The following is a 13,745-nucleotide window of genomic DNA, read 5'->3' on the forward strand; positions in this document are numbered from 1 at the left end:
TCACTGGGACGACTGAGGAATTTCTCCCTCTTTCGTGTCATGTATGAGAGAGAGAAAGGGAGTGTAGTGCACAGAGAGAGGGGGGTGGCACACACACACACACACACACACACACACAGTTGGGGGGGGCGCAGAGACAGAGAGAGAGGCTAGATGGAACCAGCTCTGTGACTTGGCGCAAGGCTGCATACTCTGGCGGCTGGTGCCCACAGCAGCAGCAGCAGCAGCAGCTGGTTTTACAAGGATGCTTAAAGGCTGTAAAGGACTTGCCTCGCCTGGCTTTGGCTGTGGCACTCGAGCTGGTGAATGCTAAAGCAAGCCATGCTCTCTCTGCTCTTCCAATTCTTCCCCCCCCCCCCCGCCCCGCCCCACCCTGCTGCAGCCCTTTTGTGACATAGGCTCTCAGTTGTTCCTTTGCTGTAAGGCATAAATAATGCAGTGGCTCACGCCTTGAGGGCGCCGTGGGAGACAGAGGCTTTTGGTTATGATCTGGATCAGAGGGGGGTTGAGGCAATGAGTGGTTTCAGGTTTCCAGGCAGGATTCTCCTGCCTCTCCTTTCTTTCTTTTCCCTCCTCCTCCATGTAAACGTGCAATTAGCTCGCGGTAGGGTAAAAGGGATGATTACAGGCTGAAATAATAAACCAAATCCGCTACGTAATGCAATATGACACACATACTCTCTCTTAAGTAAACAGTGGCTGGCAGCCGGTAACAATCCAAGAAATCGGATTCTTAGCTGACTTGGATTCCAGTATTTGCCCATCAACGATACCTTGCAAAGTCCACATTTTTTTGAATCATAGAATTGTGTAGTTGGAAGGGTCACCCATGGATCATTTAGTTCAGACATCCCCAAACTAGCAACATCTGAAGGGCCACGCCTTTGCCTCTTCTGGGCTAGACTAAGACTAGAGGTTTGGGGGGGCTAGAGGCAAATAGTGTGATCTCAGGCAGGCAGGCAAGTTCCAAAGGAAACAAGCTTTAGTCTTCCAGGAACCTATTGCAGCAAGACAAGTTGCTGAGACTGAAGCTTCTGGTCCCAAACCTTGCCTTTATAGGGCCTGGTGGATTGCTCAAGTCAAGGAGCTGGACTTTGATTGCAGCCTAGATGGCACCCTTGAGAAACACAGATTTTCAGCAGAAAAAAATACATCCCAGATAGCCCCGGAGGAAAGGCAATGGAGCCTAGATCACCTCCATGAGGACTAGAATCTCTGATTGAATCAAAACAGTACCACCCACCTTGTGACATTTCAAATTTGAGTGTGATGCCTTTGTTCATCGCTAGTATATCTATTGAGTGGGTGGATTGTTGAATCTCTTGCTTTGTGGCTCAGGAATCCACCTTAGGAATTTCATGATAACAGGCTAATCTCTCCTGCTTTTCCTCACATGGGGTTGTATCCAACAAACTTATACTCAGAGGAAGTTGAAAGTCAGGGACTCAAGTCCACTACTTTCAGCCGGGCTACTCTGAATATGACTGATTTGGCTTCAGACCGTGACGCTGTGAGCACTTAATATCATGTCCATGAGAGATGCATGTGGGTGGAGCCAGATAAAAAGTGGGTGGGGCAGATTTGAAAAGTGGGTGGGGCAGATTTGAAAAGTGGGTGGGGCAGCCTCTTTTCTCTCTTGCACTCTTTCCAACCCCCCTTTCTCTCTCCATCCACACCTGATTTTTCTCTCCTTGTCGCCTACCTGAAACTAGGCCTCGGCCCGCCTGAAATTAAGCTCAGGCTAACCCACCCCTGGTTCTAGAATGCCCATCCCAGTGGTCCGAATTCCACCTTGACTACAGCACATGGCCCAGTATAACATTTTTAACATGTCCCAAGTTTGACCCCGCTGACATAAACAGCGTTGGGTTATTAACAACAGAGCAACCGATAGAAAACGTGCCATTGAACATTGTGTCGAGGCCTCATCTGACTGGAAACAGTCAAACGACTTAAATCAAAGGGGCCTTTCTTGAAGACAATAACGTGGAATTCAGCACAGGCCCACAGCTGGGGTGGGGGTGGGGGAGATCTGCGCCATTAGCTTCTTCCCTCTGACGTCTGAGGCCTGCCTGGATTATTGTTCTGACAGGTTTTTTCCCCACATTGCCGGACCAGTTGAGAGAACGGGATGGGAATGCAGAAAATTGTCATTTTTTAAATCATACCAGCAATTCCAAAAACTCTTGTGTTGGGACACATTAAAGATTTCAACATCATCATCATCATCATTATTATTTATAATAACAAGTGAGGAGAGCATTGCTGTTGAGCCCATGTCCTGCTCGCTGGCTTCCTCTTCAAGGCATCTAGTTAGCCACTGTGAGAACAGGATGCTGGACTAGATGGGACCTTTTTGACCTGATCCAGTGGCCAAATCATATTACCTGTGGCTAACAGTTTGAAAGTGAAAGACCCTCTTCAGATGGACCAGAGCATTAGATCTATTCATCTGCTGTTGCTGCAGAGGAAGCAGAAACATGGTGAAGGTTATTTCTTACCTGGCTCAAGTCCCAGCGAATCCATTACATGATGAGCAAGTGTCTGTGGAGAAAAGTGTTTCCCCATCCCACCCCTTTGCATGCAGGGATTGTTCTGACGACCTTGTACCTATGGTCCCTTTTGCACTGTTGTGTGAAGGGCTTTGATCCAAAAATAGGGAGAATTATAGATGTGACTGATGAGGAGTAGGCTCAAATGGACCTCAGCTTGTGTGTGTGTAGAGGGGTGGTCTGATGTCATTGCTGTCCCCCGATAACTGTTCTTTGCCTATATGACATGGCTACCAGCCACGACGTCTATGCTCTGCCTCCATGGTTAGAGACAGACAGAGACATGGTTAGAGAAAACTGGAAACTGGGAGGAGAGGGTGCTCTTGTGCTTTAATCCTGCTACTGGCTTTTCCATAATGGGCACCCAGTTGGCGATAGTTAGAACAGGGCGATGGACTTGGCGGACCACTGGCCTGATCTGGCAGGGTTCTTATAATCGTCACATCTCGGTATCCACATTTTCGTGAGTGCTGCTGCATATTACCTTCAGGGCTGCCTTGCCCTGTACGTCCCGAGTTGCTCAATGGGCTGACTTAGTGAAGCAACTATTAGTGGCCCCTCTTGGGCCAGAAGCGTAACTTGTGCCAACGATAAAGCATGCCCTTCAGTGTCACGGGCCCGACTCTGTGGATCTCCCTCCCACTGGAAGTCAGCCAGGCACCATCCCTGCTAAGTTTGAGGCACCTGGTTAAAAGTTTTTGATTGCAATCCAATGTGGAGATATGGAGATCTGCTGCATTTAAGATTAACAGACAAACAATCAGAAGCTTAAATTGACGGTCATGACCCATTGACTGGAAAATGCAGGGGTGCTTTCCTTAATTTTGTTTTTCATTTTGATTTTCAAAGAGGTTTGCAGGAAATGTCCATAAGTAATCAGCCAAAGTGTTTGCTCCAGCTCCAGCCAAGATTATTCCTCTGTTGACTAGTAAATCCAAACAGTGCCTTGTGGGGACAATTAACCAATTGTTTCTTCAATACAAATGAGGCTTTTTCATTTTCATTTTTTTTAATGGGAGCTTTCATGAGCAAAATATTTCACATGATCCTTGCTCAATACAGCAGCGCAAGCTGCTCAGTCCTGCCTCACCCTCAACCCCCCACCCCCTGGCTTGTTCTGGGATCTATCTATCGCAGTGCTTTATGTTTTGATTTGTTAAAACATCTGCTCCTGTCCAAGGCGGTTCCATCGTTGGGATTGCACCGTGAGTCATTGTGTTTTGCACACGCAGAGAGAGCTCAGCTGATGTCATGCTGGCAGCTGTTTTCCTTTTGTGAGACATTGAGTTTGGAGTGGCTTCCTTGTGGGTGCAAAGAAGGACAGAGGGCCTTCTCTGATTGCCTTACTGAAAAGAATATCATGGAGATCGGAAAGGTTCAGAAAGGGGCGCCGTGAGGAAGGGTTGCAGCATTTAGAATCATAGAGTTGGAAGAGACCACAAGGGCCATCCAGTCCAACCCCCTGCCAAACAGGAAACACCAACAAAGCATTCCTGACAGATGGCTGTCAAGCCTCCACTTAAAGACTTTTGGGGCTTTTCAGTTTGGAGAAAAGGTGAATAAGAGGCGACATGATAGAAGTTTATGAAATCATGCATGGCGTGGAGAAAGTGGACGGAGAAAAGTTTTTATTCCTCTGTTATAGCACTTGAACTCATGGGCATTCAATGAAGTTGAATGTTGGGAGATTCAGGACAGATAGATGAAAGAAAGGACTCATTCACCCAGTGCAATTAAGCTATGGAAGACAATGATGGCCACTAATTGGAATGGCTTTAAATGAGCATTGAACAGATTCATGGAGAAGATGGTTATCAATAGCTACTTGCCACAATGGCTACGCTTTGCCTCCATAGTCAGAGGCAGCCATGCTTCTGAATTACCAAGTGCTGGAAACCACAGGAGGGTAGAGTCCTCTTGTGCTCGAGTCCTGCTTGCAAGCTTCCCATTGGGGCATCTGGTTGGCCAGAACAGGAAGCTGGACTAGATCGGCCAGTGGCCCGATAAAAGAGGCTCATCTTATGTTTTTTCTCTCTATGTGTGTGGTCTGCTGGTCCTGAACATGATGTACAAAGTTTGGGTGTACATTGCGATTCCGCACGTATAGAATGTAGAACTTTGCTTCCTGGCTTCCAAATTTAAAACAATCAACCCAAGTTTCTGGTGAGCTGTGTAATTTTTCTAGTGATCAAGAGGAGAGCTACACTGATATAGTTTTTGTTTGATCCTCACCAAGACTACCAAAATCAGAATTATTATTTCCCTCCTCTAAGGAGCTCAGTGTGATGGACATAGTTCCTCGCACTCTATTTTATTCTTCACAACAACTCTTAGAAGTTGGTGAGGTGGAGAGTGTACAGTCTAAAGCTACCTAGTGAGCTTCATGGCTGAGTGAGGATTTCAACCAAGGTAACTCTTAGGCCTGGGAGATATATCAATATATCGCCCAGAACTGGTATGAGGAGCAGACCGCAATGTTGGCTGGTGAAACGAACCACCGCTCCTGAGTCCCTCTGCTAGCGACTTCCTCCATCCCACTCTGCCCGGCTGAGGGGTGTGTGGTTGCCACTCCCCTCAGCTGAGCAGTTAAAGGATCCCCCAGCCTGGCATTGGCTCCCGCTCGGGGGGGGGGGGAGAGACACACCGGAGATGGCTCAGCTGGGGATCAGGAGCCCTGTCGCGCCCCAGCTGAGCTGTACAAACAAGCCACCTTGTCCCAGGCCACTAGGCACTGGGGTGAAACCGCCTCAGCTCCCACAGTGAGAGCTGCAGCAATTTCACCTGGTACCTCACAGGCTGAGGCCAATGCAGCTTGTCTTTTCAACTTCGTGGTATATCCCCAGACCGTGATGTTTGGCTGGTGATACACCGCGATGTTGAAAAGCTGATACTGCCCAGCCCTAGTCTCTCTGGTCCAAATGCAACACTCAAACCACACTTCCTTTCAAATGATCATATGCTACCTAGTGGAAACTTTAAATGATTATCCCTTGTCGTGATGGTTTGACTGGTTAGAGGATAGAGAGAGGTGTGAAGAAATGAGCCTATTGCGCAGAGGTAAAAATTATATTTACTGCTCTGGCCACTTCTGCCTCTGATTGACACGTGGCGTCCAGAATGTGCTCCAGAAGGAACTGTTCTGGTTGGAAAAGTGCTTTTGCTCTATGGCAGTAGTCATATTGCCCCACTTTACAGATAGAAAGAAACTGGAAAGTATAAGATCGAGAGGTAGGTGTGTGTCCAACCAGGACTTTCCGCTGGGGATCTTCAAAGTCTGACACACTCAGTGTTTTGGACTATGTTGATATGGAGAGAGCTGATGTCAAGTTTCCAAAATCTGCCATTGTGAGCAGCAAACACATTAGTTGCTTACCAACTGATTTTAAAAACAGACACACAAACGCACTTTACAGTGACTCAACTGAAGAAATCTCTCTGAATATTTAGCAAGGATCTTGGGTATCTGTCGGGTTCCTCTGCATTTGAGGCATAAAATAGATTCATCCCTTGAAGAGGATGCTTGATGCAGTTAAAATAAATTCCTTTTAAATGCCCTGTTTGTCTTGAAGCCTCACGAGTGAAGAAATTAGGGCTGTGCACCAGATTTGGCTGAAGGCCAAAGCCCAAACTCGGGCCAGTTTGCAGAGATCTAGGCTTTAGCCAAGTCTTTTGAAAACCCACTGCAGAACCGTTATTGGGCATTACAGTGGTACCTCGGATTACAAACACCTCGGGTTACAAATACTTCGGGTTACAGACTCTGCTAACCCGGAAGTAGTACCTTGGGTTAAGAACTTTACCTCAGGATGAGAAGAGAAATCATGTGGTGGTGGCGCAGTGGCAGCGGGAGGCCCCCATTAGCTAAAGTGGTACCTCAGGTTAAGAACGGACCTCCAGAACGAATTAAGTTCATAACCAGAGGTACCACTGTATGGTGCAAGGCATGGAAGAGGTGGAAAGAGAAAATATCTTCTCCTTCATAATGCAAGAACTCATGGACTAGAATCCACGAAGGTGGAGGTTGGAAGATTTCAGTTCACATAAAAGGAAGGATTCTTCACACAGTTCAGAGTTAAACTGTGGAACTCCGAAAGGACACAGTTAAAGCCAACAACTTGGTTGGCTTTAAAGAAGGATTGGGCAAATTCATGGAGGTGGAGAAGGCTATCCATGGCAACTAACCATGGTGGCTATGCTCTCCCTTCATTGTTAGAGGAGAAATGCTTCTGAATATGAGTTTCTGGAAACAACAGGAGGGGAAAGGGTTGCTCTTTCACTCAGGTCCTGCTTGTGGGTTTCCATTGGGGCATCTGTGAGAACAGGATGTTGGGCTAGATGGGTCACTGGCCTGATCCAGAAGGCTCTTCTTATGCTATCTTGGGAGGAAGTAGAACAGTCATCCCCAAACTGCAGCCTTCCAGATGTTTTGGCCTACAACTCCCATAATCCCTAGCTAACAGGACCAGTGGTCGGGGAAGATGGGAATTGTAGTCCAAAACATCTGGAGGGCCGAAGTTTGGGGATGCCTGAAGTAGAAGCTTGTGCTGAGCACACCTGTTTCCAGCAGAGAAATGTGGGTGCACTCAAAACTGATCAGGATTGACCCCTCCACTCACCAGCTCACCACAGGGAGCGCCCTGGTGAGGCAGCACCCAGCAGGATTGGATCACCAGCTGGTGAGCAGAGGGTTCAATCCTGCAGGTGTCCAGGGAGGTGGAGGCACAGCATCTCCTTCGCCTTCCCAATCACATTAATTAGGAGTTTAAAAACCCTGATTAAGCATTAGCCTTGCCAGTGAATGATTTCAGGACTGGATCCAGGTAGATTCGGGTGTACCCTCGGCCAGGGCAGTTTGGGAACCTGGATCGAGTAGGATGGACTTTGCACCATCCTGGGGGGGGGGGGATTTGTACCCTTTATTCCTTTCCAAGTGCTCGAAATAATAGCAGTTTAGTTTCATCCCCCACTAATCTTTGGTTTTAGTACCTTGTTGCACCATTCTTATGATACTGTTTTTTAAAAGCTTTTCTGTGCGGCCCCAGAGAAGACTTTCTCTGTGCCCAGACTGGGATTAATCTCTTGTCTCTTACGTATTTCGCAACCTGGAAAAATGAGAATTGCAGATCACACTAAATTAAAATATCTTTTGTTTTGGCCAGACAGCTATTTTAGCTGTGGAAAATGTGAAGTTGCTGGCTCCCCCACTCCCCACAGTTGCCTGGAAGGTTTGATATCCAGGAAATTAAGTAAAACAAAACAGAAGCAAAGGCCTCTGGGATGGTTCGTCCAGTATTCTGCCCTCGTTGCTCCCAGTAACATTTTTGGGAGGTCAGGTTTGGAAGCTGGATACAAGGCAAGGTGGAATGAGGTTGGGCTGGATCTGAGGCTGTGTTTTGGGGAATACCAAGCTCTAAATATGCTTCTTTAAGAAGGATATTGACAAGCTGGATGGAGGAGGGAAGCCAAGATGATCAAGGGTATAGAAACCAAGCCTTATGAGGAACGGTTGCAGGAGCTGGGTATGTTCAGGCTGGAAAGGAGGAAACTGAGAGGAGATGTGATAGCCATCTTAAATACAGTACATCCATGCAACATTTTATTTTTATGCTGCCTTTCAGCATGTTCAAGGTGGCTTACAACATGAAAAAAACTCTTAAAAGTTGTCATAAATAAAACATACAAATATACAACCAAATCCAACAATTTCCACATGAATCATAATAAGATCTAAAATAAATAATAGCAATAATAGCAATAGCCCTCCCAACAAAAGCCCCTTACCCCAGCCCATGAGTCTGTTCAGCAGCCTCAGCTTTTCTAGCTGGAGTCATTCGGGGGCCCGCCAGGCCAGGCCAGGTGGGAAAAGGTCTGCAAGGCAGGAAGCTGGTCTTCCAAGACTTGCAGCCAACTGATATATATCTGAGGGGCTGCCACTTGGAAGGCAGAGCAAGCTCCCCCCCCCCCTGCTGCTCCAGAGGGTAGGACCTGAACCAATGGATTCAAATGAGAAGGAAGAAGGTTCCAACTAAACATCAGGAAGAATTTAGTGCTGTTCCACAATGGAACAAATAGCCTCTGAAGCTGGTGGACTCTGTTGGAGATTTTTCCACGGAGGTTGGGTGACTATCTGCCAGAGTTTTTTTAGCTGTGCATCGCAGGGGGTTGGACTGAGTAACTCTTGGGGTCCTTTCAACGCTGCGATTCTAAGTTGCTCCAGCCAAGAACAAGCTGGAGCTGAGACCTTTCTATAGTAGTAGCACCAGGTGCAGCCTGGTTCCTACCAGTACCCCTGTCACAATATGATGCTCCAGCTTTCTCTAGTCATTGCCTACTGTTATAAAACAAACGGAACGCAGGCAGCGCTGTGGGTTAAACCACAGAGCCTAGGGCTTGCTGATCAGAAGGTCGGCAGTTCAAATTCCCGCAATGGGGTGAGCTCCCATTGCTCGGTCCCTGCTTCTGCCAACCTAGCAGTTCGAAAGCACGTCAAAGTGCAAGTAGATAAATAGATACCGATACAGCGGGAAGGTAAACGGTGTTTCCGTGCACTGCTGTGGTTCGCCAGAAGCGGCTTTGTCATGCTGGCCACATGACCTGGAAGCTGTATTGGACAATAGCTCCCTTGGACAATAACTCAAGATGAGCGCCGCAACCCCAGAGTCGGTCACGACTGGACCTAATGGTCAGGGGTCCCTTTACCTTTCTGTACCTTTACTGTTATAAAACAGGACAGATAAATGGAAGCCATTCTTCACACAGTGCATAGCGAACTGTGGAATTCGCTCCTGCAAGAAGCAATGATGGCCACCAATAGAACATCCTTTTTATAGTGAAAGCAAGCATCACATCCACCCCATAATGGAACCAACACAAGGGATATCTCACTTAATTTAACATAGTAATCAGCTAAAGGGAATATCCTCCTAAACATCAGGAAATAAAATATTACAAATTAAACTCAACTTTAAAAGGGGGGGGGAGTTGTATCCAATACTAGACCTACTCAGAGTAGACCCATTGAATTCAATGGGCATGACTAGCTTAAGCCTATTAGTTCCAATGGGTCTACTCTAACAGGGCTAAGTTAGTCACACCCATTAAATTCTGTAGATCTGAATAGGGCTAGCACCGGATGCAACCCATTAATTCCACATTTATAAATAATGTGATTCCTGCATTGCAGGGGGTTGGACTAGATTATCATTGGGGTCTCTTGCATTTCTATGATTGTCAACCAGGCAACGTCCAGGTAAATAAATATGTATATTTCTCTTTCCCATTCCGGGTCTATCTAGAACAGGTCCCCGAGCCTCAGTGTGCTTTGGAAGAAACGTTAGCCCTGGAGGAGAGCAAGTGAGCGTGTATTGCAATCCCCCCAGGAGTTGCGGGCGGTGTAAGCTGCCTTACTTTTATCTGCTTAGCTGGTATTAAAATATCCCACAGGTTAATGTGACAGTGAAGCAGCTCCAGAGAAGAGGAATTCATATTCAGAATGTCTTTTTTCTAATGCTGTATTGCAGCGGATGTTGCATTTACCTCATATAAAAAAAGGAGATAATTATTCTCCATGTGGTAGAAAAGATTGGCACAGGACGCGTGTCATCAGAGTTAATGGGAAACGATGACTCTTTCAGCTCTGCCAGTAATCCAGCTGCATTGCCTTTTATGACTTCAGCTGGTCTTTGATTGAATGTTCGTTGTAGGTAGGAGTATGCTATCCTGGCTAAGAAACTCTGAATAGATCTACCGAAAATCCTGGGCGTGACTTAACTGAGATCCAGTAATATCGGAGCAGAAGTTAGACGACCCAAAAAATGTTCCCCTTTCCAGTTAGGGCTGGGGTGGCCAATGTGGTGCAACTCCCATCATTCCAGACTAACATCTGGAGGCAGAGGTGTAGCGGTCTGGGGTCGAAGACCCATTGCTGTTTCTGAAACTGGGTCCCTGCCTCCTAGAGCAGGCATTCCCAAACTGCGGCCCTCCAGATGTTTTGGCCTACAACTCCCATGATCCCTAGCTAAAAGGACCAGTGGTCCAAAACATCTGGAGGGCCGAAGTTTGGGGACGCCTGTCCTAGAGCTTTCCAATTAATACAGGTGAAACTCGGAAAATTAGAATATCGACGAAAAGTGCATTCATTTCAGTAACGCAACTTAAAAGGTGAAACCAATAAATGAGATAGATGCACGACATGCAAAGCAAGATATGTCAAGCCTTTATTTGTTGTCATTGTAATTATTTGTCGTTAGGCGGGTCAATTATAAATGGAATGTAATTAATGAAATGTAATAGCAATGTTTATTTTTGGTGATTTTTGTAACTATTTGTTTTATTACTGTGGAATTTCCAAAAGAAAGCATTTGTAAAAATTAAAAGAAAAATAAAAAATAATAAGTTGCATTACTGAAATAAATGCACTTTTCGACAATATTCTAATTTTCCGAGTTTCACCTGTATGTCATTGGAGCCCATCGGAATTGAAAGGAAGTGAGTGCAATGGGGTGCAAGTTCTGTTACATACAATGGAACTTCAGAAGAAAATTGGAGTACTCCAAATCATTTGTCCATGTACATGCACAGATGATAATAGACCTAGCTGAAAGGCAACATGGGGAGATCTTCACTGATCATTGCAATGCATTCATTATTATTATTATTATTATTATTATTAAATTTTAAGAGCATTGTATAGTGCATGGGTAGGCAAACTGAGGCCCGGGGCTGGATCCGACCCAATCACCTCCTAAATCCGGCCCACGGATGGTCCAGGAATCAGCGTGTTTTTACATCAGCAGAAAGTGTGCTTTTATTTAAAATGCATCTCTGTACCACTTTACTTTACATCAAGATGCCTATTCTATATAAAACTGAACAGTTATCCCATGTGTTCGAGAGGATGTCCCATTATAAGGACATATCAGCATATGTGGTGATAGTCTCCAAAAATATAAATATTTTAGTAAAATGTATTTACAGAAATGTCTTTAATTAAAAGCATTTCCGATTACTTCAGGACTAGCTCTACTTAATTTGTATAGTCATTATATGCTGCAAATTAGAAATAAAGAACTCGTAACACATTTATTAACCGCTACAAGAACAACCATTGCCAGGACATGGAAATCATTACAATTATTAACCGTAGACCAATAGTATAATGCAATTTTGCAAACAGCATTATTGGAAAAACTGACACAAAAATTAAAATTAGCAAGAGGGCAAAAGAAACATGACTATTTTTATGCAGTTTGGTATTAATTTATTGATTATACAAACAATGAGGCATACAGCAGAACAGTACCTTTAGTTTACACCATAAACTATGGTGTATGAAGCATATGTTTTAATTTTCTTCCTTACTCCCTATAAATTCCTATAAACCCCTATAACATAACATTGTTATTGATTCAAAATACCTTTTATTAATGGTCAAAAATCTAAGCATATACATTATTAAACATCGTTTAACACAACTTGATAATATATTGAGAAACATTTATCTGAGTGTATACTTTTTTATTTTAAATCTCATCTTGCGCAACTGTTGCATATCATATGTCTAAATGTAATAAATAAATAAATAAATACCGTGTTTCTCATATTATAAGACATGTCTTATATTTATTTTTTCCTCAAAAAAACACACTGTGGCTTATTTTCAAGGGATGTCTTATTTTTTTCCTCCTCCTCCTGCCGCGGCCGGCATTGCTGCTGCGCCTATCACTATGTCTTATTTTTGGGGTATGGCTTATATTCCTTGAATGCTTAAAAATCCTGCTATGGCTTATTTTATGGGTATGTCTTAAAATATGAGAAACAGGGTATAGGGCAAACAGGTGTACATAAGTTTTTGTCTCAGTACAGTTCCTTAATAACTCTTTGCTATGGTTTTACAACAGCACTTTCATGACGGCAGAAAAGCTCAGCAGCACATCGAAACTTGCTGGAAGCAGCTTGAATCGGTGAGTGTGTTTTTTTTTTTTTAATGCTCCTCTCCTGCCCCTGGTGGGTCTTACAGAGGAGTTTCACACAAGGAAGGGTCTCAGACAATCCCCACGAGGTCTGGGAACTTTCTTTCCAGAAGAGGCAAGTGGGTCAGGTCTTGTGCTCCTAAGCCATATCTTATTTTATTTATTCTTTATTTCACTACATTCATATACTGCTTGATTGCAGTTTATTTGAGGAGCAAAACATCAAAATCATAATTGAAAGACCATTTCAAGCATTCCAAAGATAATTAAGTGGTAGTGAAAAGAGATTAAAACACATAACATTCTACATGTCTAGATAAGCTTGCTTAAACAAAACATTTTTTTATGAAAAGCAATGTCAAGAGACAGGGAGTTCATTGCTCAAACCTTATTGCTTCCCATCATCATCATTATTATTATTGTTGGCTTAGATAGTTTTCCTCCTCCCAATTTAATCCCCACAATGACCCTGTGAGGTATGTTAGGCTGAGAGGTCACACCCAACTGGCCCAAACTTCATGGCCTAGTAGTTGGGATTCGAACCCAAGTTCTAGTCTGGCACTCTAACCACTATGCAACACTGCCTTTTCCTTAACAGAGTAAAAGAAGATTTGAAAGGGACTGCAAAGAAGCGGACAGGGCACAGCAGTATTTCGAAAAGATGGACGCCGATATCAATGTAACGAAAGCAGACGTTGAGAAGGTAAACAAAAAAGTGGAGGCAGGAGATTTGGGAATTTTCTGGGAAGAGGGATTACATGTTATAAACCACTTGGGAGTTGTAGTTCTGTGAGGGAAATAGGGGGCCTCTTATCAACTCTCTGCACCCAGGATTCTTTGGGGGAAGCCATGACTGTTGAAAGTTGTATGTTACTGCTTTAAATGGGAATCATGACAACTGTCAGTATATTTTATTGATTGATTGAGCTCAAGGTGACGTAAATGCTCTCCCCCTTCTCACTTGATTCCCACAACAACGCTATAAGGTAGGTCAGGCTGAGAGGCAGTGAGTGTCCTAGGGTCACCCAGTAAGCTGAACCCTGGTCTCTCCCAACCACTACACCATACTGCCTGTCAGAGCAGAGGTCTTAGCTATCATCTCACCGTCCTCACAGAGAAAGAAGTTGCCGCAATGCTGTTTTAAAAGAAAGTCACACACAAGCTTCATACCTAACTGAGCTCCCATATGGACTGAGCACTTGCAAAAACAGATAACTTTCAG

At 44.6% G+C, this 13,745-nt stretch overlaps 1 protein-coding gene across 15 annotated transcripts in view; it reads left to right on the plus strand.

Moving 5' to 3' along the window:
• Positions 1-13,745, plus strand: part of FNBP1 (formin binding protein 1) — a 119,996-nt gene that overhangs the window by 53,514 nt on the left and 52,737 nt on the right. For all 15 annotated transcript variants that reach the window (XM_060270440.1, XM_035112999.2, XM_035113001.2 and 12 more), the window contains exons 5-6: positions 12,452-12,514; positions 13,122-13,226. In XM_060270440.1, coding sequence (XP_060126423.1) covers positions 12,452-12,514; positions 13,122-13,226 — 168 coding nt within the window. The remainder of the gene's footprint in view (positions 1-12,451; positions 12,515-13,121; positions 13,227-13,745) is intronic.

Source organism: Zootoca vivipara, chromosome Z (assembly GCF_963506605.1).
Source record: "Zootoca vivipara chromosome Z, rZooViv1.1, whole genome shotgun sequence".
Classification (NCBI taxonomy): Eukaryota; Metazoa; Chordata; class Lepidosauria; order Squamata; family Lacertidae; genus Zootoca; species Zootoca vivipara.